The 25,603-nt window shown below is 53.9% G+C and overlaps 2 protein-coding genes across 5 annotated transcripts in view; one reads left to right on the forward strand and one right to left on the reverse strand.

The window, feature by feature from the left end:
- The window catches only part of PDE1B (phosphodiesterase 1B), a 292,990-nt gene that overhangs the window by 75,895 nt on the left and 191,492 nt on the right, over positions 1-25,603 (forward strand). The window lies entirely within an intron of this gene.
- On the reverse strand, positions 1,248-24,773 carry ZNF385A (zinc finger protein 385A). 4 transcript variants are annotated; one of them, XM_050748933.1, is made up of 8 exons: positions 24,650-24,773; positions 17,543-17,679; positions 7,839-7,949; positions 5,920-6,082; positions 3,406-3,648; positions 2,865-3,034; positions 2,564-2,659; positions 1,248-2,421 (listed from the first exon to the last, which is right to left on the reverse strand). In XM_050748933.1, exons 1-8 carry the CDS (start codon positions 24,657-24,659, stop codon positions 2,191-2,193), a joined length of 1,161 nt encoding a protein of 386 aa, XP_050604890.1. In that variant the 5' UTR covers positions 24,660-24,773; the 3' UTR covers positions 1,248-2,190. The 4 variants fall into 4 exon arrangements, with proteins under 4 accessions (XP_050604890.1, XP_050604892.1, XP_050604891.1 ...); XM_050748935.1 differs by lacking the exon at positions 24,650-24,773 and adding an exon at positions 24,168-24,213; XM_050748934.1 differs by lacking the exon at positions 24,650-24,773 and adding an exon at positions 19,080-19,232.

The following is a 25,603-nucleotide window of genomic DNA, read 5'->3' on the forward strand; positions in this document are numbered from 1 at the left end:
TGGGTTCCAATTCTGAACCCACAGTGAACACCCACCTTTCAACTTCACAGTTGACAAACCCAGGAGGCCCCCATTCCCCTCTTCTTCCTGTTTAACAGACATCATCCCAACTTCCCTCCTCCTTTCTTCTGCAAGACTGGAAAGTGGGTAGAGAGGGGGAAGTGAGCAGAGATGAAAGTCAGGAGGACCTCACATAGATTCTGGGTTTTGGTTTGGGCTTTTTGTTTGAACTTCCTGCCACTCAGTAGGGATAGAGGGGGTCAGGATTACTGGCTGCTCTTGAGAGTGTATGGTTGATCCAAATTTTGAGGATAACGGAGAGACCATTTTCCTCACACACCATGTGAGAGACAGCTGAACAGTGTTTCCTTGTCTCACAGACTATTTAAGGGGCCAGTTGAGAAGGTATTCTAGTATATCTGTAAATGGCACAGTGTCAGTTCTTCAGTCTTGGATACATGAGATCTTAATGAACCTTTAAAAGACTCAAGTCTCCTCATTTTGAAGACTGCGATACTGAGGTGCAGAGAGGGCAAGGACTGACTCAAGGTCACTATTTATGTGGGGCCAGAGCCTAGAGCTCAGACCCCCAGTCTCTGCCCCCCTTTCTTCCTGTGCCTTGAGTCTCGCTGGCGTGGGTTTCCCACCAGACACACAAAAGCCTGGATTCTTTTCTTTGTCTAAGACAGACTCGAGACCCATCTGCGTGGAATCTCGAGACACATTGCAGGAGCGGCTTAGCCTCGGGCTTAGACTCCTTTTCCGGGTCGTTGGCGCCGCCTTGTGGAGTTGTGGCAAATTCTCAACAGCTGCAGCTGCAGTCCCAGACTTGGACTCGAAATGATCCCCCAGGCCAAGTTTACACGAGCTGGACGAAAGTGGGGGTGGGTGGGATGGGGAGCCTCTGCTCACTTTGCACAAGCCTCGTATTTTGCCTCCCCCCACCCCCGATTTCCTTTTTCCTCCTCCTTCTCGCGCCCTTTCCTCTCTCTGTGCCGGTCGCATACAGATACATTTCCCGATAGAATTGCTCCCCAAACAGCGGGCAAATACAGAGTCTGATCCAGGGGCGGAGGGCAGAACAAATTCAGACTTTATTGTCGGGGAGAGCAAAAAGGGGAGGACCGTGGGTGGGGGGCCGGGGTTGCTACATTGTCAAGCAGAAAGAGTTGATGGGAAGGGGAAGACCAGTGTAGGCCGGACCCCTCCCGGGTCGGCGGCTGAAGGGTTGACGATACGGAAACCACGGAGTCGGGGGCGGGGGCGGGGTGTCACACCCCCGCCCGGGTTGTGCAGTGGAGGTGACTGGTGGGAGGGGACAGCCATGAGGTCTAGGAACTGGGATCGGGGAGGCTACAGACTCGGCGAATTCTGCGGAAGGGGAGGGGCGGGGGCGAGGCTTCTATTGCTTTTTGCTCACAGTTTTGCGGAAGGCGAGGCGGGGGTGGGCTTGGACTGGACACCCCTTGCCCCCCTCGGTACCCCTTGGGCGATGGGTGCTGGTGAAAAGAATGGAACCCGGACTAGGGAGGAAGAAGGCAAGGGAAAGGTCTATGGTGGCATCTCCTTGGTCCCACCCAAGTGCCGGAGATGCCCCCAAGTGCTGCCCCCTGCGATGGGCCCTGCTAGACCTGGGGCTGGGGCATGGTGCGGGGCGGGCACAGTGAGGTTGCAGGCGGTAAAACCAAAGTGCTTATGAGGGACCCAGGATCCCGCCTGCTCCCCTCCCCCTACGGAGGACGGGGGTGTTCACGGAAGCGCTTCAGTTTGGGGTAGGGGGCCGGAGTCCCAGAGTCCGCTTATTGCCAAGAAAATCCATTTCTGTCCCCCCGGACCCCCACCATGGCTTGTGAACCCCGTTTTGTGCTAGGTTTGGGGGGGAAGGGCTGGATGGACATGGCTTTTGGGAGGGGGGGTGTCTCCAAGGGGGCTCGGGGGTGAGACGGCCCCCCCTTTTCTAGGGGAGAGGGAAAGGCAGGGGGCGGGGTTCCCTGAGATCTGGGGTGTTCCCCCCCTTCTGAAGCCCCCCTCCCCCGCTACCCCTCCCCTTTCCTGGAACCCCGTATCTCGGGGTGGGGGGGGAAGGAGAGATCATTTAGGGAGTGCCGGGAGGAGAGGCGGGCTGGGAGCCCGGAGGCCTGGGTCCCGGCTGGAGGTGGGGAGTTGAATGGGAGGGGTTCAGGGTTGAGGTCAGTAGGGGGAGAAGAGGATGGGTCCGTGCGCAGTTCGGATGGGTCCGGGGGCCGGGTGAAGCAGAGGGTGAGTGATCGGCGGTCCCTGGAGAAGAGGTGCGGCTGGAGCCGGGCGCAGGGACAGCGGCGAGCCCGCTGCCGCTGCCATCACTGCAGCCACCGCCAGGGGGCTGGGGAGAAGGCCGCCCGCCAGGGACTTGGGCAGCTCCTTGGAGAAAGTCAGCGTGCCCTGAAGCGGGCGAAAGGTGGAGGAAGAGAGAAGTCACCCAGCGGTCCTGCAAACCACGCCTCTCCCTGGGCAAAGCCCGCGTCCCTCTCTCCTCCCCACCCGCGCCCTCCCATTGCCGAATTCCCCAGCATCCAGGCCTCACCGCCAGCTCCCCGGCGCCCCTAGACTTCTTGTGACGGCTCAGTAGTGGGTTGGGCTTCCCGGCCACTCCGTCTCGGTGCCGCCGGCTGGAGATGTGCTGCAGAGACCAGTGGGTAGGGGGCTGTGAGCTCCCGGAAAGGGGCAACAGCAAGGGGGTATAATCAAGCTCCAAGCACCGGGCCCCTCCCATCTGGCCCCCTGGGGAAAACCCTGAAGAAAGGCCTTTACTCAAGCTCCTTGCTCTCCTTCCCCACTTAGAGGGTGGAGCTTCCCAGAATTTCTGGGAAGGGCCTTAGACCCACCTGTTTCAGTTGGACCTCCGAGTTGACCTTGACATTGCAGATCTCACAGTGGAAAGTTCGGTCCTGGGCAGGAGCCTCTGGTTCCCCCGGGGTGGGAGGCCCCAGCCTAGGGTAAGCTTTGATGGGCCCCAGCCCACTTCGGGCCTCCAGAATTGTCTTGTGCTTAGTACCTGGAGCCCAGAGAGGGCAGGAGGTAAGGGGTGGAAGAAAAATTATCCAGGCCTACTGGGCCTCAAATCTGCACATTCCCAGTTACAATATGAGGGGGAAGGGGTGGGCGCAGTGTGGGTTCTTTCCAAGCTCCTTGGGACCCTCCCAAACAGGTGGATCAGGAGAGAGTCATAGGTAAGGAGTAAGGTGGAAGGGGGAGCTGAGGAAGTAAAGGGCTAAGGAACGGGGGAGAGGGCTGGAGAAGGAGATAGGCAGATAGGCTGATAGGTCTTAGATGGTCTAGGGATGTTGGAAGCCAGGAGCATTAGGATGTAGAGGCAGGGGTGGCCTGAGGACAGGAGAGTCTGGGTGGGGGCAGGGGAGTCCATACCTTTGTTATGTGCCTCAAGCTGGGACAGGGAGTTCACAGCCACCTTGCACAGAGCACAGTAGAGCAGCCGCTTGGCTTTCTCCTCCTCTTCCTTGCTACCCCCAGGCAAGGAAGCTGGGGCTGGAGTCCCCCCTTCACCCTTGGTTACACCCTGACCAGTCTCCGGAATGCTGGGAGGGGATGGGGAGCCAGGCTGTTTCTCTGGGGATCCTGGGGCTGGCCCCAGTCCATTCTCCATGGAAACTGTTGTTGGGGGAGAAACATGGGGATCACCCTAGATGGCTCTTGGAGAAGACTCTTCATGTGGAAGAGTCCCCCCCCCGATTTCCTGGAGGGCAAGAGACCAGGAGTCCCCACCCTGTTACAACATGCATGCTCTCATGTCCTGGTCCAGAGCCAGATGTGGTCCAGCTGCCGCAGGCTGGGTGTGAAACTCCAATGCTTGGCTCATTCTCCATTAGCTGGGAATGGCCAAGGGGTCCAGCCTCACCAGCCTACCTTCAGGGTGAAGCTGGCAGCAAGCCCAGCCAGGGGGAGAGGCATGGAACAAGGATATAGCCCTCAGTGGCCTGCCAGCCAGTCTGGGCTTCCTGCCAGGACAGCCCCTTCCCGGAGTCTTGCCCAGCCCCCAGGAAGTACACGAAAGAGCCCTAGGAAGGGGCAGAGGCAGGGTGAGGAAAGGTCTGGAGAGAGAAACACAGGCATGGCAAAAGGGAAACAGAAACAGCAGAACCGGAGAGGGAAGAAACAGGGATGCAGGCTGCTCTATAATTCATGGCTTGATTAAAGATGCACAGGCCCTAGGCCTCAGTGCTGGGTTCTGGCCTCTGTACAGGGGAAACTCTAGCGCTCCCATTCTTGCTCCAGCAGCTGATCCAGTTTCCGGGTCATGGCGAGGCTGGCAGTGGGGGTGGGGAGCTTGTGGGAGGGGAACTCCTCACCCCTCCAGGTACCCATTTGCTTGTTCATTCTATGTCCTTCCCCTTATTTCTCTTACTTTTTTCTGACATTCTTCACCTCCATCCCAATCCAGATAGCACATCCACATCTCAGTCTGGACAGGACTTCATGGTTTATAAAGCAGGGCAGGTATAGTTATCCTGCCTATATCCTCAGATACTGTAGGAACTACATGAGATAATACGTGTGAAGTGCTGTTCAAGAAATGTTAGCGATCACCATCATCACCATCATCATCATCCTCTTCCTCTCCATTTTACAGAGGTGTTAACAAACTAACCCAAGATGATCAGGCTAAGAAGCAGCCAAAGAACAATTAGAACTCAGCTTCCCATGGCCGGGACGGTGGCTCACGCCTGTGATCCCAGCACTTTGGGAGGCGGAGGTGGGTGGATCTCTTGAGGTCAGGAGTTTGAGACCAGCCTGGGCAACATGGTGAAACCCTTTCTATACTAAAAATACAAAAATTACCCGGGCGAGGTGGCGGGTGTCTGTAATCCCAGCTACTCAGGAGGCTGAGGCAGGAGAATCGCTTGAGCCCAGGAGGTGGAGATTGCAGTGAGCTGAGATTGTGTCACTGCACTCCAGCCTGGAGACAGAGTGAGACTCCGTCTCAAAAAACAAACAAAAAACAAAAAACAGAACTCAGTTTCCCCACCTGCCCACTCACTCTCTCTGTGCATCCCTGAGGGGTTTTTGTGTGTGTGTGTGTGTGTGTGTGTGTGTGTGTTTATTGAGAATGGGGGCCTGGTTTCCAATCTGGTAGTACAGATGTTTGTTTCTCATTCTTCTTAGGGTGGGGCAGGAAGGCCAGGCAAGGATAAGGATGGAGATGTTAGGTCTCTCTGGAATTGGCCATGATTGACATCTGATGTGGTAATCCCAGGATGGGGGTGGCTCATATCTTCCTATCTCAATATTCCTGTTCCAGTTTCTTGGCTGGAAGTATGGCTGAGGATGGTCAGCAGCCATGAGGAAAAAGGAATCTTGTAAACTTGGAAAAGACCTCAAAGATCTTAGTCTCACTCCTCTATTTCCCAGAAACAAACAAACAAACAAACAAACAAACACAAACACCTCTGACTAGGGAGGTCAAAAGATCTACTACCCAACATCATCCAGGGAGTTTCCTAGGTTTCTTGCACTCTCTGTCTTCCCTGAGGGGAGCCCCAGTGGGGCAGGAACTCAGATATTCTGATTCCCTTCCCTGCCCCTCTCCCTAAGATGAAAAGGCCTCTCTCTGGATTTGATGGTTCTCTTTTTCTTGGGGATGTTTGCCAGGTGGCCTCACCCTAGCCCCTCTCTGAGTCACTGGGCTGTGGGGAGGACAGACAGTGGGGACTCTGTTGAGAGGAGCTGTGGTGGGGGTAAGGGTGACAGGATGGAAATTTTACATCACTGTGCTTGGCTCCAGGACTCACCTTGGGTGGGGGTGGGGGTGGGGGTGTAGGGACTGAGGAAGAGAGAGATGGAAGCAGAGGAGAGTTCTGGGAAAGGGGGAGAGAAGAGAGAAGACAGAGATCAGTTGAAGAATATGGGGGGATTCAGACACACCTGGACGGGGTGCTACACCATCCCCATTTGTTGGGGTGCTGCCTGGGGGGGCTGGGTCTCCAGGTTCTCGGATGCCAGGCTCCCTGCCTCTGGTCTTGGCGGCCTCAATGCCTTTGACTCGTCGGGCGTGGCGGTTACCCTTGTAGTGTGCCTCAGCCTGGCTCTTTAGGGATGGAGGAAGAAAATGGAATCTGAGATCACCTTTCATCTGACGGATCTCCCCACAGAGCTCCCTCAAGTCCTGGGTGATCTCAGCAGGCTGCAGTTAATTTTTCCGTACACCAATGAGATATAAAGCCCCATGCCAATAAGTCCTGGTTATTCCTGGGGCTCAGACTAGCTTCTCAAGCTTGAGTCCCTGGGAACCTAGGCCCCCACCTAGTTCAGACTCCACCCTACCACCACACCCAGGGCCTGGCTGCTGACTCAGACCCCTCACCTAGTCCTGGTAGAGAGAGGGGGACCACAAACCTATGGAAGAGTTATAAATTGGGAGAGGCCTAGCAATCCAGTCAGTCAGCATCCTCTTAGATCCCAAGGCTATGTGCCCAAGTCCTCTGCCCCTAGGATCCAGCCTTTGCTGCTTTCACCCTGAGGCTGGAAGTCCCAGGATCCCTGATGCCTGGGCTCCGTCCTGACTACTCCACCCTTGGTCTCATTTTCCCTGAAGTCTCTGTGGACACCCTGGAGGACCCTGGCCCCAAGCCCAGCTCTGGGGACAGAAACAGCAGTGGAGACAGCTGTCAAAACAGAACCATTTGATGGGGGAGGGGAGGGTAGGGCAAAAAGAGGGAAGGGCTATCAGCTTTTGGCTCCCTGCCCCTCTAGTCTTCCACCATCCACCAGTGAGTGGAGCCAGGGTTGATAGACAGGATGCCTGGGGTCCAAGCGAAAGGAGAGGCCTAATGCTGGGTTAGTCCTGCCTTCCCCTCCCCACCCTGCTCCACTCCCATATATACCCCCGCTAAGAATGTACAATCCTGGAGGCACAGGGTCACCCAGACAAGGGCAGAAATAAAAGGTGTGGATAGGCAGGAAAAGAAGATTGACAGCCTAGAGGTAGGGTAGCGGTGTGCAGAGCCCAGTAGTATGAGAGAGAGAGAGAGAGAGAGAGAGAGAGTGTGTGTGTGTGTGTGTGTGTGTGTGTGTGTGTGTGTGTGTGTGTCTGGGTACTGGGTAGAGAAACAGAACATGCTTTTATTTTCCCGTACTCAGCAGAATGAGGCTCTCTGTTTTTCTCCAAAAGCTCTCAGGACCTGCACCCCACAAAGTCCCCTCTAGACCCGCACACACTCCACAGAGTCCCAGTGGAGCCTCAGAGGGAGGAAATCTGGGAGGCTGGACGTTTGGGTTTTGGGTTTTGGGTAGCTTCTCCCCAGGGGAAAGCCCCATGGGATAAGAGTAGGGGCCAGGCCTTGTGTGTGATTTGGAGGGAGGAGAATGGAAATGGGGTGGAGAGAGAAGGAAGCCAGAAAGTTAGAGGGAAGTGGGTGGGCCAGGGAGGAGTTTAGCAGAGGCCAAAGAGGACAGAGGCTCTGTGGGGGAGCCAATGACCAAACTCTGCCCCGTGCCCAAGAACCAGTGGGCCAGAGGCCACACTCCTGCTCAGACACTGATGGCCACCTATGTTCCAAGAAGCTCTGAACCAGGGATGCCCAAGTCTCAAGGGAGGGAGGGATCAACGTTAGAGGACTGATCTACTTCATGTCAAAATACACAGCAATGTCTTGTCCCTCTCCAGTGCCTTCCACAAGACCCTGCCTTTCCTGCGGTATCCCTATTCCCTGCTCTTTGCCTACTATCCCTTAATCCCTGTCCCTCACCCAGAGTAAGCCTTCTTACCCAGCCTCTGCCCTCCCTCAAGGTCCCCTGCTGCCCCTGCCCCACCCATTGGGTAGATGAGCAGCTTGGCTTCTTACCTGAGAATTGAAGCGGATTTGACAGACATTACAGGAAATGACGGGGCGCTTGGTCTTGAGCAAGGGTCCCCCAAAAGTGTGGGAGAGCACAGCCTTCTGTACAGGGTCCATCTGTGGAGGCAGACCGGGGTGAGCTGGGAACCCTAGCGCAAGCTCATGTCCAGCATTCCCCCAACACAGATATCTGTGTTGAACCAAGGTCCCCAGACCATTTCTATCCCTTAATATGCCTGAGGGCTCTGAGCCTCAGTCTTCTGTTTCTCTCTTAGCCCAATCTTCATAGCACTGAAAGGGACCTGATCGATAACTGGCCCAATGCTCCCATTTTACAGAACATAGAAGTGGTTTGCCCAACGTCACACCATGAGTTAATAGCAGATCTGGTATCTGAACCTGGACTCCTGCCTTGGTCCATCATACCATGAACATCCAACTCTGTCGCCTTGACTTATCTCCTACAGTGAAGCCAATCTACCAGAGGCCTCTGACATGAAGTCCCAAAGCACCCTAGATCCTAGGGCCTTCAGCTGAAGCCTCTGAACCCTTTGGGCCTCCACTCTGGGGTAAGACGACCACCAAGCCCAGCCTCTGGTCCCAGGAGACAGATGTTCCCAGCCTCCCATCTCTGGGCCCCTGGTCACCCTAACACATTCCCTCTCTGGACCTCTTAAAGGCAGCAACTTCTAGAGGGAGTAAAAGAACTCAGGAGAGAGTAGGAGCTCCTAGTGAATCATGGGGACTAAGTGGGGGGACCTAAGCACCTGGGCTGGCCCAAGGCAACCCAGGGATCTTCTGAACCTTCTCTCCCTGATCATGAGGGTTTCTAGGGCAGAGCTGTGGGGCTGGGCGGGATTAGGAACCATCCCTGTCCCCACCCTGGGTCAGCAGATGTCTTTGCAGTCTCCTGCCAAGAGTTCACATGAGGAAGGGAGAGGATGGGAGTTTCTCTGAGGCTTTCTACTATCAGGGGATGAAACCAGGGGCTCAGAGGCATGAAAACTGCCTCCCTCAACAGTTCTCCTCCCTTTTGGCCTCTAGGAAGCTAGGGAGAAGCAAGACTGGAATGTAGCTGAGACTGAAGATTGGGGGATGGCTGGGCTTTCTCCTAAGAATAGGACAGAATTAGGACTGAAACCTTATCTTCCAGGTGGAGGGATCAAGTGAAAAATAGTTGCTGGAGACTTGGGATTTTTATCTCCTCAGCCGAGCCCGTCTCTGTGACAGGTCTTTAGGGTTTCCAATGAGACACTGGTGAGAGAACAAGAAGTGGGGGAAAGTGGTAAGAGTCAGAAAAGCCCTGCCCTCTGGACTCTCCTTTGCCTCTCCCCAGTAGTTTCACTGGCTGGGTGGGGTTAACGTCAGGAAATGGGCTTTAGTATCCCTGTGAAATAGATGGTGGCCTCATCCATTCTGCTCCATTTGGGTAGCGCTGAAGGCAGGGACCATGACTGGGTTCAGATAACTGGTCTGACTAACAAGGTCAATCTCTTGGCCTACTCTTGGTTGGAAAGAAGCCTCTCTAAGGGCTCACTTTTTTACCTCAGCTTCTCAGAAGCCCCAGTCACATCCAAGGAAAAGCCAAACAGGAGAACGGGTGTGTCTGTGTGTGTTAGGCAGGCTGTGATCAATCTGTGCATGGGTGGAGTGTGAATAAGTGTCATGTACTGTGTGTACATCATTTATATATCAACATTCTGCGTTGGGGGCTTTGGTGACACCATGAATGGTCAGGTGGTGTGATCTTCAGCTGTGTGTTTATCGGTGTGAATGTGTGATGTGTTTGGCAGAAAGACAGACAGACCAAATTGGAGACAGGCTTTCATCAGAAAGGGGAGACAGACGGCTGCTCTCAGCTCCCAGTCTCCAGGCCTTAGTCCTTCCGATTTAGAGACCCCCAACTCTGTTCCAGAGTTCTCCTCAGCCCTGGGCTTCCTCACAGGCTGGGTGGGGAATGGGAATTCAAACAGAAACTCAGTCTGGGCCAGGAAACCCAAGTTGGATGAAAACAGTAGGGAGAGAGGAGCGGGATGGAAGCGGAGAGCAGTCTCCTGGTTCCGTCTATGCTCTGTCTCATCATCCCAGCCTGCTTTCCAGAGGGGGTGAGGACACAGGACCCCGAGGATGACTTGTGGACTGGCCATCCCAGCATCCATACCCTGAGAATGGTTTCTGTCCTACCTGGGTCCTTCCTCCAGGGTGAGAACCTTAGCTCTTGCACAACCCCCTCCCCTGGTTTAAGTCCACAAACACCAACTAGGAGTGGGAGTGGGGAGTGGGGAAGAGGGCACCAGTGGAGTCAGGTGGGTGCTTCCCACCCTCCTCCAGCAACTAAGGAGACACCAGGCTGAAGGTGAGGACTCCTGGGCCCAATCCCTGCGCAGGTGGAATGTGAGCCACTGAAGTGCTGCTCCAGGCCAAGGTCAGGAGGCCCCGGTGACCTAGATGAGGGCTCCCTGGGGAGGGGTGAAGGCCAGCACCTCCCAGAGCCCATCTCACTCCAGAACCTCTTCCCTGGCATGCTGGCTTGGACACAGCCTGGAAAGGTCTATAAAACAGTCCCCTCCCACCTGCCCTCCAACAGTAGACATGAAGGGGAACCGCTCCCTGAAGCTGGGGCAAAATGAATCAGGAAGGGCAAGGGAGAGGGAGGGGGGAAACCAGATCAGGAACACGAGGGGTGCTATGATTATATTTCCTTCCATTGCCCTTTATCTGATGGAACCCGCTGCCCCTTGTGTGAGCACCCCACTTCCCCACCCACCACAATTAAGATGAAAAGGGAAAGGTGGTAGAATCTCAGGGATGGGAAGACCTGAGGAAGGACTGAGATAGGAAAGAGAAGGAGCTAGGGGGTATGTACAGAGCAGGTGGAAGCTGGTGGGGGAGGGATGCTGGGAAGGGGCCCGGGCTGGAGAGGAGGGATCTGATCAGTGTGGTCATTGGAGGGCAGGTGTAGGACCTGACAGGAAGTCTGAAGATTTGGGGGACTCCGAGAATGTGGGAAGCAGAGGTGAGGGTATCCAGTATGGTGGCAGTAGTCTGGGGGCATGAGCTGGGATCCCGAGATTGGTTAGGGCCGCGCCGGTGTGGGGGATGGGCCGGACAACCCGAGGACCAGGCAGAGGAAGAGGTAGCCAGCCCCGCAGGGGCGGGCGGGGACGGGGTGGGGGTGCGCTGCGGCAGCCGCGGGAGTCAGGGAGAGAGGAGGGGCCGGGTGGCTTACCCTGCGAGACCCTAGGGGCCGCGGCTCCATGGCCCGGGGTAGCGGACCCGGGCTGAGGGGCCGAGCCTGGCCGGGCCGGGCAGGCCAGGGACGCGGCGCTCGTTGCCCGGGCGGCTCGGGGCTGTGCGGCCCGGCCGGCGGGGAGAAGGGGAGGCGGCGCTGGCCCGGGCCGGAGCCCGCCCCGGAGGCGGGGCCGAGGACGGGGGCGGGGACAGGGACAGGGACAGGGAGCTGAAGAGGAATGAAAGGGGGCTAGGGCGGAAAGAGGGGGATGTCCATTATCCAGACACTCCTAGGAAAGAGCTTGTTCGGAAGAGAAGAGGCCACTTGGCCCCGCGGCAGGGGCATTGACCAGATGACCTCGTTGCTTCCACTGGGGCTCCTTCTTGGGTCCGGGGTCCCCACCAACTCAGACATTTCTCCTTTCTTTCACCCCTTTTGCCCCGACCTTCCCTAGATCCCCTGCTGATAGTCTGTCTTCAGAGTCCCCAGACGACCCTTCCCCGGCTTCCTCTGCAAAGGCGGCCCGTATGCTGCTACCCTTTTACAAGTCACTTCCCTCCCTAGGGATGGGAAACTGAGCCCAGGTACCCAGGTGTCAGGCATTGCTCTCTCAGAGACTCTTCCAAATTGTGGAGCTGAGGGCACCCAGGGCAAAAGCGACCTCAGACTGGGGATGTCGTTCCTAACTTCTTCCCACCTCCTACCCGCGCCCGCCACCTGCCGGAGAACCAGGCTCTCTGAAAGCCTACGCTTCATGCACCTGCTGCCCTCTGGCGGTTCAGTGGGGCCAGCATTGGGGGACTGAGGCTGTAGGGCCCAGCAGCCCCACTCCCCCAGACACCTCGTTCTGTCTAGACAGGTCCTGGGATTTCCAGTCTTTCATCTCTAGGTCTCATCTTCTCCCATTCCACCTAGGGCAGAGAGATTAGTGAAGCAGGGGACTGGATCTAGAGAGAGGGTGGCTTTGGGAAACAGTGAGGGATGTCCAAGGGCAGAGGGAAGCAGTGGAGTTAGTGGGAGGAGAATGAGGGGAGACAGTAATTCCAGAAGAGGTCTAAGGAGTACGAACTGCCCAAGTAGGAGAGAGTGCGGGAGGTGCCAGTCCCCTGGGAAGGAGAGACTCTGTCATGAATAATACCACTACCACCGGGCCGGGCGCGGTGGCTCACGCCTGTAATCCCAGCACTTTGGGAGGCCGAGGCGGGCGGATCACAAGGTCAGGAGATAGAGACCACGGTGAAACCCCGTCTCTACTAAAAATACAAAAAATTAGCCGGGCGCGGTGGCGGGCGCCTGTAGTCCCAGCTACTCAGGAGGCTGAGGCAGGAGAATGGCGTGAACCGTGAACCCAGGAGGCGGAGCTTGCAGTGAGCCGAGATCGCGCCACTGCACTCCAGCCTGGGCAACAGAGCGAGACTCCGTCTCAAAAAAAAAAAAAAAATACCACTACCACCATCTAATGTTGATTGAGCCCTTGGAATGTGCCAGCTTCTGTACTGAGCTCTTTGCATGGATTATCTAATTTAATCTTCACAACCACTATTTGAAGTAAGTACTATTATTATCTTCATTTTATAGATGAGGGAACTAAGGTTTTGAGAGGTTAAATAATTTGCCCAAGGTCATAAGCTAGTAAGTGGCTGAACTGGGATTTGAATTTAAACCTGGGCAGTCTGACTCCAAAGCCACATACTTAACTGCTGCACAGTACTTCCACAGGTCTGTCTGCTGCTTTTCTGCAGTCCTCATTCCCCTGCAGAATTTGACAGTATTGATGCAGCCCGCCACACTCTCTCCCTTGGCTTTTCCAACTCTACAGGAACATATTTCCCTCCCCACCCCCTCCAGTGGCTTTTGCATTCCTTTGCTGAAGCCTCTTCCTGTTCCCACTGCCTAATTCTGCATGTTCCCAAAGGCTAAGGCCTTGACCATCCTATGTTTCTCTCTTTACTTCTCTCTTAAATAAAAACAATAGCAATAGCATAATAATCATAGTAGCTAACACTGATCGAGCACTTAGTTTGTGATAGGCATTATGATTATGTAATATGATCTCACAACCTTGTGAGTTGGTGTTAATACTATCCCATTCTCAGCCTGGGCAACATGGCAAAACTCCATCTCTACTAAAAATACAAAAATTGGCCAGGCGCGGTGGCTTACGCCTATAATCCCAACACTTTGGGAGGCTGAGGTGGGCAGATCACAAGGTCAAGAGATCGAGACCATCCTGGCCAACATGGTGAAGCCCTGTCTCTACTAAAAATACAAAAATTAGCTGGGCATGGTGGTGTGCACCTGTAGCCCCAGCTCCTCAGGAGGCTGAGGCAGGCGAATTACTTGAACCCAGGAGGCTTAGGTTGCAGTGAGTGGAGATTGCACCACTGCACTCCAGCCTGGGGGACAGAGTAAGTCTCTGTCTTAAAAAAAAAAAAAAAAAAAAAAAAAAAAGAAAGAAAGAAAGAAAGAAAAAACTATCCCATTCTACAGTTGGTAAAACTGAGGTTCAGAATGGTTAAATAACTTGCCTAAGGTCACACAGCCAGTACTTTGGAACATCAAGTTAAATTCTGCCAATCAGATGCAGGATGCAATTCAACACCCTGCTGAACTCTTTAAGCTTATCCATGCTCATCGCTTTAAATACCTCTGCTAGAGGCAGTGGAGCATGAACTCTGCAGGAGTCGAAACCCTGGATTATCCAATCAACTAAGTAGCTTTGTGACCTTGGACAATTCACTTAACCTCTCTGCATCTGTGTTTCCTCATCTATACAATAGGGACACTGATGGGGTTGCTAAGATCTGAGGTCAAGTGTAAGTCAGGTGTTTAGATGGGGGGAAGTATTCTCCCCATCTTATGACCTATCACATCCAATCTTGCACTTTCTCAAATGCTCCTTTCTAGCCCTTGTTCATGCTACTTACTTCAGTCTGGAATGTTCCCTAAGGCTACTTTAAAACTCTTGCCAATAATTCTTCAAAGCCCAAATTATATGTCACCTGCTCCAGGTTAAATCCCTTTTTCCTCTGCTCTCTGTTTTTCTGCCTAGCTCTGGTTGGTCCCTTAGGACCCACCATATCCAGGAAGGTCTTTCTTGACACTTGGGCTTCCGTGCAAGCAAAATGCCTCTGACACAGCTCTTCTCACACTGCATAGGGTTAACTTGTTATCCTTCCTACTAAACTAGGAGCTCCCCAAGTGTGGTAACTGAGTCCTGTGTCCCTGACACCAGGCACAGTACTCAGCATATAGTAGGTACTCAAAAAAATTTTTTTTTTTGTTAAATTGAAATTTTTTTTTTTTTTTTGAGTTGCAGTCTTGCTCTGTCGCCCAGGCTGGAGTGCAGTGGCGTGATCTTGGCTCACTGCAAGCTCTGCCTCCTGGGTTCACTCTCCTGCCTCAGCCTCCCAAGTAGCTGGGACTACAGGTACCTGCCACCATGCCAGGCTATTTTTAAAAAATATATATTTTTAGTAGAGACGGGGTTTCACCATGTTAGCCAGGATGGTCTCGATTTCCTGACCTTGTGATCCATAAACTGAGTTTTTGTTAGGGTCTCTGCCACAATATTTATAACTTTCCCCTTGTTTTGCTACGTACTTGTCTATCTTTCTCCCCTGAATATAAGTTCTTTAATTTAGGACTGTCTCATATTTACCCTCATGTCTCCGTTGTGTCTAGAACAATGCCTTGCTTATAGTTAGTACTCAATTTTCTCAACTGTAAAATGAGGACAATAACAGCTACCCCACAAGGTTTCTTTGATGGTTGAGATATGAAAAAACAGTCTGAAAACTTAAAAGTGCAATGCAAATGTGTCTGGGTTCTTTGGGAAGAGTTTGGGGGGAGCAGCTGTGGTAGAATGATAACTCTATTTGAAGCCAGATGCAATGGGTTCAAATCATACCTTAGGCACATACTGTGTCAACTTATATAAATTACTAAACCCTCTGAGCCTTAGTTTTTGCTTTTTCGTTCATTAAATGGAATAATAATGTCTACCTTGTTGGGTTGTTGTGAAGGTGAAATGAGATTGCAGATAGAAACATCTGCTACAGTGCCTGGCGTGTAGTCGATGCTCAATACATGTTTATGGCTAAATATGATTTGATGTGGATTATTTAAGTTGAATAAGGCTGACTTTCCCCAAACCTTTAGCTCTAGCCCACCTTCCAGGCTTCAAATTCTATCTGTAGGACATTTTGGGCTCAATGTCCTACTGGTATGCCAAATCACCATATCCTTTTTTTAAAAAAAATTTATTATTATTTTTTAAAACATACAGGCCAGGCACAGTGGCTCAAGCCTGTAATCCCAGCACTTTGGGAGGCTGAGGCGGGTGGATCACAAGGTCAGGAGTTCGAGACCAGCCTGGTCAAGATGGTGAAACCCTGTCTCTACTAAAAATATAAAAATTAACTGGGCGGCTGGGCAGTTAAGGATTACGCGGCTCAAGCCTGTAATCCTAGCACTTTGGGAGGCCGAGACGGGCGGATCACGAGGTCAGGAGATCGAGACCATCCTGGCTAACCCGGTGAAACCCCGTCTCTACTAAAAAATACAAAAAACTAGCCGGGCGAGGTGGTGGGCACCTGTAGTCCCAGCTACTCCGGAGGCTGAGGCAGGAGAATGGCGTAAACCCGGGAGGCGGAGCTTGCAGTGAGCTGAGATCCGGCCACTGCACTCCAGCCTGGGCGACAGAGCGAGACTCCGTCTCAAAAAAAAAAAAAAAAAAAAAAAAATTAACTGGGCATGGTGGTACGTGCCTGTAATCCTAGCTACTGGGCAGGCTGAGGCAGGAGAATGGCTTGAACCCAGGAGGCAGAGGTTGCAGTGAGCCGAGATCATCATGCCACTGCACTCCAGCCTGAGAGACAGAGTAAGACTCCGTCTCAAAAAAAAAAAAAAAAAAAAAAAAAAAAAAAAATAGATAAAGCTTTAGCTTTAGCACCACATGCTAAAGGGAATTCATCACCCTCACTGGAGACCAACTTCCTTTTCCAACCCTCTGCCTCTGTCAATGGTGACTTCCATCCAGTCACAAAGACCTGAATGCTGGAGTCATCCTTGACTCATGCCTTCTCTTCTCCCTCACCCTCAAACACCAGCTGGTCACCATGACCTGTCAATATTTCCTTGGAATTACCTCCCCCATTCTTCCTTTCTCTCCATTCATACTGCCACTGCCACCAGCCCAGTCTGGCTTTTGAGGCTTACCTTGGGCCTGCATTGCTAGGACAGCCTCCTAACTGTTCACCTTCCTCCTGCCTCTGTTCCCTTTCATCCAGTTGCCCCACTCACTTTCCTCAAATGCTGCTCTTACCAAGTCAGTCTCCTACTCAAAAATAGACAGTGGTGGCCGGGCATGGTGGCTCATGCCTGTAATCCCAGCACTTTGGGAGGCTGAGGCAGGCGGATCACCTGAGGTCAGGAGTTTGAGACCAGCCTGGCCAACAGGGTGAAAACCCATCTCTACTAAAAATATAAAAATTAGCCAGGTGTGGTGGCACATGCCTGTAATCCCAGCTACTTAGGAGGCTGAGGCAGGAGAATCAGTGAACTCGGGAGGCGGAGGTTGCAGTGAGCCGAGGTCGTGCCGCTGCACACCAGCCTCGGCAACAGAGTAAGACTCCGTCTCATAAAAACAAACAAACACCGGCCGGGCGCGGTGGCTCAAGCCTGTAATCCCAGCACTTTGGGAGGCCGAGACGGGCGGATCACGAGGTCAGGAGATCGAGACCATCCTGGCTAACACGGTGAAACCCTGTCTCTACTAAGAAATACAAAAAATAGCCGGGCGAGGTGGCAGCGCCTGTAGTCCCAGCTACTCGGGAGGCTGAGGCAGGAGAATGGCGTGAACCCGGGAGGCGGAGCTTGCAGTGAGCTGAGATCCGGCCACTGCACTCCAGCCTGGGCTACAGAGCGAGACTCCGTCTCAAACAAACAAACAAACAAACAAACACACAAATAGACAGCACCTTCCTATTTCATACTGTATTAAATCTAGACCATCTTGCCAGTCCTCCAAGCCCTATCCCATTGATCCTACCCACCCAGCTGTGGACTCCAGAGAGGTGAAACTTACAAACAGACATGCTTATTTTCTTGCTTATTCCCTCTTTCTGGATTCAGCACCTACACCCCTCCTACCTCCCTACTGTTACTACCACCAATTTAAGTCTCATTACTTCTCTAGATGGTAGGGTGATTCACTGTAGGACTAAATGGGATAATTCATATAAAACACTTAGCACAGTGTCTGGCCCGTAGCAAGATCTCAGCAAATATTAGCTATTATTATTGTTGTTAACACTACACCAGATGGCCCACAGTACTCAAAATTAACTAGAATTAAGGAAGATGGGGTCATAAGAGGAGATAAAGAATTAGAAACAGGAGAAGAGGGCAGAGGTGGGTCTGAGAGGGAAAGATCGGGTCACAAGTGGATGGAGAAGGCAGGCAGGCTGCTACTTACGGTGCTGTAGTTGCTGAAGAGGCCAAGGGTAGGGGCCGGCTCGAGTGGGAAGGGCAGGATCTGCTTGAGGTCCAGCGGGGGCTGCATGATGGGGGGCTGCCGTAGCAGAGGCAGGGGCCCTGCCCGGCTCAGGCTGCCTGAAGGGCAGAGAAAACATTTTGTGGAGTAGGAAGATTAAAGCTTGGAAACCCCACCCAAACCTGCCAGTCCCACTCCCTAACCAGGGCCCCCACACTCAGAAGTGTCACCCCAGTGCACAGTGTACACACTTCCCCTGCTGGCTCCAGAGCAATGGAGCACAGTGCCCTGTGGGTCTGGGGGAGGATGTAGACTGGTCCTTCCCTTCTGGGTGGTTTTCACTTCCCCCTTTTCCAGCCTCCCTCCCCCAAAGTCTCTAGGCACATTACCCAGTAAGAGCCCATACCTTTTCTGCAGGCTGCCTGCTGAACCAGCAGGACTCCCAGCCTCAAGCCCCTGGCCACCCTCTTTTTCTGGTTTTGCTTTCCCCCAGGGGATCCTAAAGCTTGGTATCACCCCAGGAAGAAGACAGTCAAGTGGGTGATTCATCCCACTGACCAGAGGGCGATATTGGGACTTAGATTTGGAGGGGGCTGCTGAATCTCTCAGATGCCCTAGAATTAGATTTTGCTGTAATTATAATTCTTTTTTTTTTTTTTTTGAGACACAGCCTCACTCTGTTGCCGGGCTTGAGTGCAGTGGCGCGATCTCGGCTCACTGCAACCTCTGCCTCATGGGTTCAAGCGATTCTCCTGCCTCAGCCTCCCGAGTAGCTGGGATTACAGGCACCCGCCACCACACCTGGCTAATTTTTTTTGTATTTTTCGTAGAGACGGGGTTTCACCATGTTGGCCAGGCTGGTTTCAAACTCCTGATCTTGTAATCCTCCCGCCTCGGCCTCCCAAAGTGCTGGATTACAGGCGTAAGCCACTGTGCCCGGCTTCTAATTATAATTCTTAATTAACTATTGACACCTGTGGGGGTAGGTAGCGGGTGGTTTTTGCTCTGGGAGGTGAACTACCGAGGCCATTCTCAGAGCCCCTTCTCCCAACCTTCCTCAGTCTTCCCCAAGGCCCTTTTGTCTCACCGGGAATGCTCAGCTACAGGTCCAGTTCTGCAGGAGGAACCTCAACCTGGCCTCTGGGTGGGGAATGCCTGGGTCTGACCCCAAGGGGAAATGAAAGTCCAGGCCAGCCATTCAACTACCCTTTCCTGAAACCTTTTCCTCCTCCTCTCAGAGTCATGGGAGGAACCCACCAAAGGGGCAGCCCAAAGGTCCTCAGAGCCCCTCTGGGCTTCCACTGGCCCAGCTCCCTTCTGCGACCCTGCTGTGCACCAGTTGGGGAGTTGTGGCCACCCTTCACTGCTCCAGTAACCCCCTGACAGCAACAGGGGTTCCCAAGAACAAAGGCAAACCGAGGAGGCTGCATGCTTGGCCCGTCCTCCCTTGACCTTACTAGGGCAGAAGGTCCCCAGGATCCCTTCCTGTTCCCTCCATAGAGACCACCCCCTTTCATACCTTTAGTTTCTTGTGCCTGCTGCCCCCAGGCAGTGGCCTGGCCCTGGCCCCCCAGGGGCCTGGGCCTGACAGCGTCCCCTTCCCTTGGTTCTGCCCTCTGCCCCCTCCCTTGCCAGCCCCCTCCCCCTCAGCCCAGTCAGTAGAATCAGCCAATCAGAATCCTGGAAAAGTGGGGCAGAGGGGAGGGCAGGGGAGCAGGGATTAGGGGAATCTGAGGCGAGAGGGAGGGGGTGGGGAGGGCTCAGGCACAGCTGGGGGCAGGGAGCTGGTCCAGAAAGGTCTGGAGGGGTCTGTTTCTTTCACCCCATGCCAGGGTGGGTGGTCAGGGTGACTGAGACAGAGGGGGTGTCAAGGCTACTGGGAGCTTGGGCTTCAGAATTCTCAGGGCTGAAGGACAGGGTAAGATCCTTGGTTTTGACCCTTAAGTAGCTGGTGGTCTGTATGCTTTGTGTCTATTCCCTCCTCTGTCACCTTCAAGGTTGGGATGGGGTAGAGAGAGGACACACACACACACACACACACACACACACACACACTTGGGATGGGGTGGAGAGAGGACACATGCACACACACACACAGCGAGACCGACAGATGAAAGTGAGAGGATGGGAGAGTGGTAGCAGCAGGAATAGGTGACGGAGGAATGGGACGGTGACACTGAGAGATAAAAGGATAGAGAACAATGGAGAGATGTCAGAGAGTGAAATCAGACATACAAACAGAAAGACACTGCCGAAAAGCTGGACACAGGGCTACAGACTAGGGCAGACAGACTGAAAGACACAGAACAGAGACAGCAAGAAAGATAAAAGAGAAGAGAGAGGGACAGACAGACCGACGGGGCAGCTTGACCATCTCCCCTTCCTGGTCTGTCCCCTCATGGCATCTCCCCTCTGTGCTGCACCCTCCCTTACTGCCTGTTACCCAAGGCCAGGGCAGCCTTAACGAGCCCCAGGCGGCATCAGGAATGGTGAGAGAAACCTGAGTGCTCCCAGAGTCCCCTGCACCCAGCATCCACCCCCAGCAGCTGGTTTTGGGCTGGCACTTGCCCTGCCCCAGAGCACCAGAGGCTGAAGCTTGGCTTGACCCTTTCCCAGGTTCTAGATTTCTCTAGGCTCCCACTTCTTGAAGCCATCTTAAGAGGAGACAGTAGAGTTCCAGAAAAAGCCACAGAAAAAAATTTGAGGCTACTATGTGCCAGGTAATGAATTCCAAGTATTATCACATTTAACCTCTGAAGTAGCTCAATGAAGTAGCCATGATTCAATGCAGTAGCTGATAATATTTTTTCTACTTGACTTATGAGGAAATGGAGACTCAGAGAGGTTAACAAACTTGGTTGATGTCACACAGCCTGTAAATATCAGAGCTGAGATATAGATCAAGATCTGTTGGACTCTATAGCAAATTCTTTCTCTGTGCTACCTTACTCCCAAAGGGCTTGAATTTAACTGAAGCAGAGATCTGAGCACAGGCTTCTTCCATCTTGTTCAAGGAGAGGAAGAGGAGAGCAAGTTCCATGCACTTCCTCAGGTTGGAGTCCTCATTTTTCCTCCAGAGGAGGAATAGAGGAAAACAGGTAGCAGCCACTCAGTTATCTATGGCTAGCAACTCATCTTTTCCACAGACATGAGCCCTGGGTGAGCGGGGGAGGGGAGGAGAGTGGGAGAGAGGGGTCAAATGAGGGTACAGTGAGGGAAAGAAGCAGGGCGGGCAACTGGAGACAAACTGTCTCCTTCCCAGATTCCTGGGTCCACTCCATTCTGAGGTGGCGAGAGAGACAGATGGCAGCTTTTGGGTCGGGTGGGCAGAAACAGGATTCTTGGTTTCAGGTAGCCCAGGCCTCAGGCCCCTCCCCTCTTTTTCTGAGGCTAACAATAGTTGCCGCTTTTTGAGGCTTTACTATAGGCCAGGCACTTTACATACACAATCTCCCAGTAGGTGGTCCCACCACTCACTAGCTGGGTGAGCAGCTAGGTTCTCTGACTCTGTCTCATTTCTCATCTGTCAAATGAAAACACTACTTGCCTCACCAAGTTGTTGAGAGGATTGAACAAATTCCATGTAAAATGCTGGTATGTCACAGTGAGAACTCAATAAATATTTGCTGAATAAATGAACCCTCGTCTTATAGATGATGACAGTCGGCTCAGAAGGGGAGTTATTTGGCCAAGGTCACAGTTAGTGAGTGATGTGAACCTGTCTGTCTGGTTCCAGAGACAGGGCTTTCAAGCACTCCACTTTTCTGGCTAGATCTGGAAAGGGATGGGGGGAAAGGCAGGAATATAGGAAAGGCTGGGGAGGCAGGAAATGAGTAGGAAATGCAGGGCTTTTGACTTCTAGCTAGGTAAAATCTCTAGGCAGGTTTGGCAGAAGAGGTGGAGAGCAAACTGAAGTGTGTGTAAGTGTGTGTGTGTGTGTGTGCGCGTGTGTGTGTGTGTGTGGCACCCATGTCAGGCAAGGCAGGGAGGAGCTGAGGTCTGGCCGGGGCAGGCCACTCTTGAGGGAAGCTTATTAGAGTAATTACCTCCAGCAGATAGAGCCCCACCCAGCTTCATCAGGAATTGCTAAATGCTTTATTAAAGAAAGCTCCCAACACGATTTAGAGGGGGTGAATTCCAGACCCTTGGATGGATGTCCATCTGTCCATTTTCACACCCTACTTAGCCCTGGGCACTTTGATCCTGCTCAAGTTGCCCTGTCAGCACTAACCCTCAACCAGGCCACATCTGGCTTCCTCTATTGGTTTTTTCCTTTCCCTCTTCCCCAGAAATTTGGGCCAGGTCTGGAGCCCCAGCCCCTTGGCTATTTTAGGTGGGGCCCCATGCCTCAAGCCCTGTTGGTAAAGAATGCTTAGGGAGTGGCTGCATCTGGGTAGGAATAGGAGCCAGGAAAGGTGTTAGTACAGGGCTGTGGGTTAGTGTTGGTTGGAAGACTGGGCCAGAATGAGATTAAGATCAGAGAGAGATACTGGGGTTAAAGGTGCAAGTAGTTAGGGCCCAAGGTGGTAAAAAGCATAGGGTCAGTACTGGGTTAAAATGGGAATTAGACTTGGGACAAAGGAGAAATTGTGATCTCTTCTCTGATTAATCTCTTTTTCCCTTCGGGCCCTTTGGCCTTGTCTCCCTCCCTAGAAGTGCCTAAAATTAAGGGCGGGGTGGGAGGAAAGCGTTGAACCCCTGGGTCTTTTTTACCAAGTGCCATATATGTGCCCCCTTCTGCCTCAATTCCCCCAGCTTGGCAAGAGGCAGGCTGAGGACTGGAAAGGCTTTGAAGTCAAAGATGAAAGAGACAAGGGGGATGATTATGAACAACTACTCAAAACACCATGCCTAATAACCCCAGGGTGGATGTAGGTGGGGACTGGGCCTAGAGGGAGGAGTTGACTGGGAAGGGGAGAGCAGGGAGGCCCCTGGGAAATCTTTCCCAACTTGATTGGAAAGGGCCTCCTTCAATGCGCCCCTACCCTTACTGCACCAGGGACTCAGTTGGAAAGGATGGTATTGAAAGGCTTAGAACAGGGAACCTGAGCCCAGAACTGCCATCTTAAACCTGGGGCCCAGACTCTAGATCTTGAGCAGGCTGGCTGGGTGTCACATGCTGGGCAGGGAGGTTTTAGGGTCCCTCCAGGGCTACCATGCATACGGATTCAGAGGACCTGAGTGTTCAGAACTGAAACCTTTGTAGGGTCCCTGGGGGTGGGGCCTGAGCCCTGGCTGGCAGCTTCCTCCCTCTCTCCTTCCTTCCTCAAAGAGGGCTAAGGTGTGTGGGCTTTGCCAGAGTTCCTGCCCTCCGTGAGCTTGGCATGAGGAGGGAATTAATTACAGTGTCCTCCAGGGGGATGTGAGGGTCCCACTCGTGGCTGTGGTCCAGTTTCAGAGAATGTGGACCCAGGAATTATTCCTGTGGCTGGGGTCTTGGTCAGGCTCCAGCAAGCAGGTCCACGATGTCCTTTTCAGGGCCTGCTGACCAGGGAAAGCACGGCTTATGCCAGCCTGTTCTGGGCAAGCACGATGCTGCCTCTCGGGCTATGCCCGGGGTGGAGCCAGGGTTCAGGGATCACACAGGTTGGAGGAATGTGGAGCCTGTGCTCTGGGGGACTGAGTGCAATGTGTGTTGGTGGGGGTCACTCTAGCGTCTGGGTGGTATTCATAGAAGAGTGGGTAATAACTTCCCCTGCTGGAGAGGCTCTTGAGAAGGAGGCAGGCAACCAGTCATTCATGCCTTCGTTCAGTCATCCATTCAATAGATAGGTGGAGTGCCAGGTGGAGGGGGTGAGACATACAGGAGAGAGAGACTGAGGACACACAGGAGGAGAGAAAAAGAGATGGAGGAAGGGCAGAAGGACAATAGGTAGTCAACAGGGATAGGCAGTGAAATGAAAGAAGGCAAGAAAGGAAGACAAATAGCAGAGGGACTCAGGAGAGGGATGAGTGCAGGAGCCAGTCAAGCCGTCTGGGTACCAGCATGGAGCCAGGTGTCCTCAGCTGGGGGCAGGGAGACCACAGGTGTCTGTGCCTGGTTGGGGGGCTCCCACCATAAACAGATCCCAGAAACCGGCCTAGCCAGGGTAGAGGGCAGAGGTCAGAGCAGGCCTGTGGACTATTGTGGAGGAAGGGTGGAGGGCAGGAGCCTGCAGCCGGTGCTGATGCAGAGTCCAGAGCACAGCTAGGCCCTTTCCTCCCCCACCCCTGGGGCTCCCTTCCTGATGTAGGTCATGAGGATGGGGTGGCTGTGGCTGACGGGCTGTCAGAGCCCAGCGGGAGTTCCCATCCCCCATCCTTACCCTCTCCATTGCCCCTCCCTCTCCTGCTGCCCCCGGCCCAAGGCAGGGGTGGAGGGAGAAGAAGGAAGTCAGGAAAGAGGGACTCAGGCAGCTAGAGCAGGGAGAGAGAGGGGCAGGTCTCGGCGTGTTGGGGCAGGATGGCTGTGGAGACAGGCTCTGAGCCGCAGGAGCCCTGGATGGACAGTTTCCCACCCCCTATCTTCCCCACCCCCTTTTCTCCCCAGCCCCTCTGCTCCCCAGTCCCTCTGCTCCCCAGCCCTCTTATCTCCGGCCCTCAGGTTCCCACCTCCCACCACACTCACCTCGAAGCTACACCCACCATCTTCTTCTTCCACCCCCCACTTCCTCCTTTCCCCCTTATCCTGGGCCCAGAAGGATGTCGGAGTGTCTAAGCTAAGGGTGGGGGAAGACGCTGGGGCGGGAGACGGGTCAGAACCTTTCCCCCAACTCCACCAAGCCAGGACCAGCCCCCTCCCCCAGCCTCTCGTAGACTGGTATATAATATTCATGAGCCTCATGAATACGCAATGTTCTAATTATGGGGCGGGGGTCTCACTCCGCTCTGCCTCCCGCTTTACCACTCCCTAGATTACCCGGAGCAGCGGCAGCCTGGGGAAGAGGGGAAGAGGGGACCCCAGATGTGGAGCCAGATGAAGGGGGAGGGGGAACCGGTCGCTGACGGGCGGCCGCAGTCACCGCGGTGCCGGGAGATGGGGGGGGGCGGTGGGTGACCCACAGAGAGGAACCCAGGAGCCGGGAGCCTGGAGTCGCAGAGACCACTCACCGAGGATCATGCTGGGGACCCAGGCGCCCGGGGTTCCGCGTCGCTCTGTCCCGGGGGCCGTTCTGGCCGGGCTGGGGGTACGGGGGGAGGAGCCGGGGAGGAGCAGAGGCCGGCCGAGGCGGAGCGGGGGCGGGGCCCTCAGCAGGTGAAGACGGGAGGAGGGGACACGGGCACTCAGGGCTCCGCGAGGGGGCGTCCTGGCCCCTCCCGCTTCCTCCCGCCCTTCTTCTTGCTGCCTACTGGCCTCCTGGGTTTACGGTGTCACTGCGGCCAGGGCTGGGGGAACAGGACGTGTAGAAGACGGTGTGAGGTGATGGACGAAGCTGGAAACTAGGATGCCTGGGTTCCCGGGAAGGGCTGAGTCTGAGGGCGGGAAGTCCGGTTCTGGGCTGATATGGGGTGGGAAGGGGAGTCGGGGGGAGGCGGGCGGGGGTGCCTAAGTACTTTGGGAGGCGATGGGCCTTGGGTTGGGTGGGATACCTAGGTTCCCTCCAGAGTGATGGACTGAGCAGGGGGCAGGGGAAGTGCAGCAGAAATTGTGTGGGTCCTAATTTGTTGTTCTGGCTTTGGAGAAGGATGCCTGGGGGCTGGGCCTCTGAGGTGAAATGGGATGTTGAAGATGGATCCCAGGTTGAGTTCTGGCTGGGGTCTGAATGCCTGGGTCGTTAGGGAAGGTCTCAGCGAAGAGATTGCAATCAATGGACCTGAGGAGATGGAAATAGAAGCTTGTAACCGAGATCATTAGGGCAACTGGAAGATGACAGAAAATTGAGAACTGAGGCACCTTGTAGAGATGACCTGGATTGGGGTGGGGTGGCGTCGGGGAGCATCTATTCAGGGCCTAAATCTGGGGCATTCCCCACTAAGGCCAGCTTCGATTGAAGAGGACTGGTGCGGAGGCATGAGGGTATTTGGTGAGGTGGAGGGGAAGATGGAGGGTAGGACAAAATGTCT

Source organism: Macaca thibetana, chromosome 11, assembly GCF_024542745.1.
Source record: "Macaca thibetana thibetana isolate TM-01 chromosome 11, ASM2454274v1, whole genome shotgun sequence".
Classification (NCBI taxonomy): domain Eukaryota; kingdom Metazoa; phylum Chordata; class Mammalia; order Primates; family Cercopithecidae; genus Macaca; species Macaca thibetana.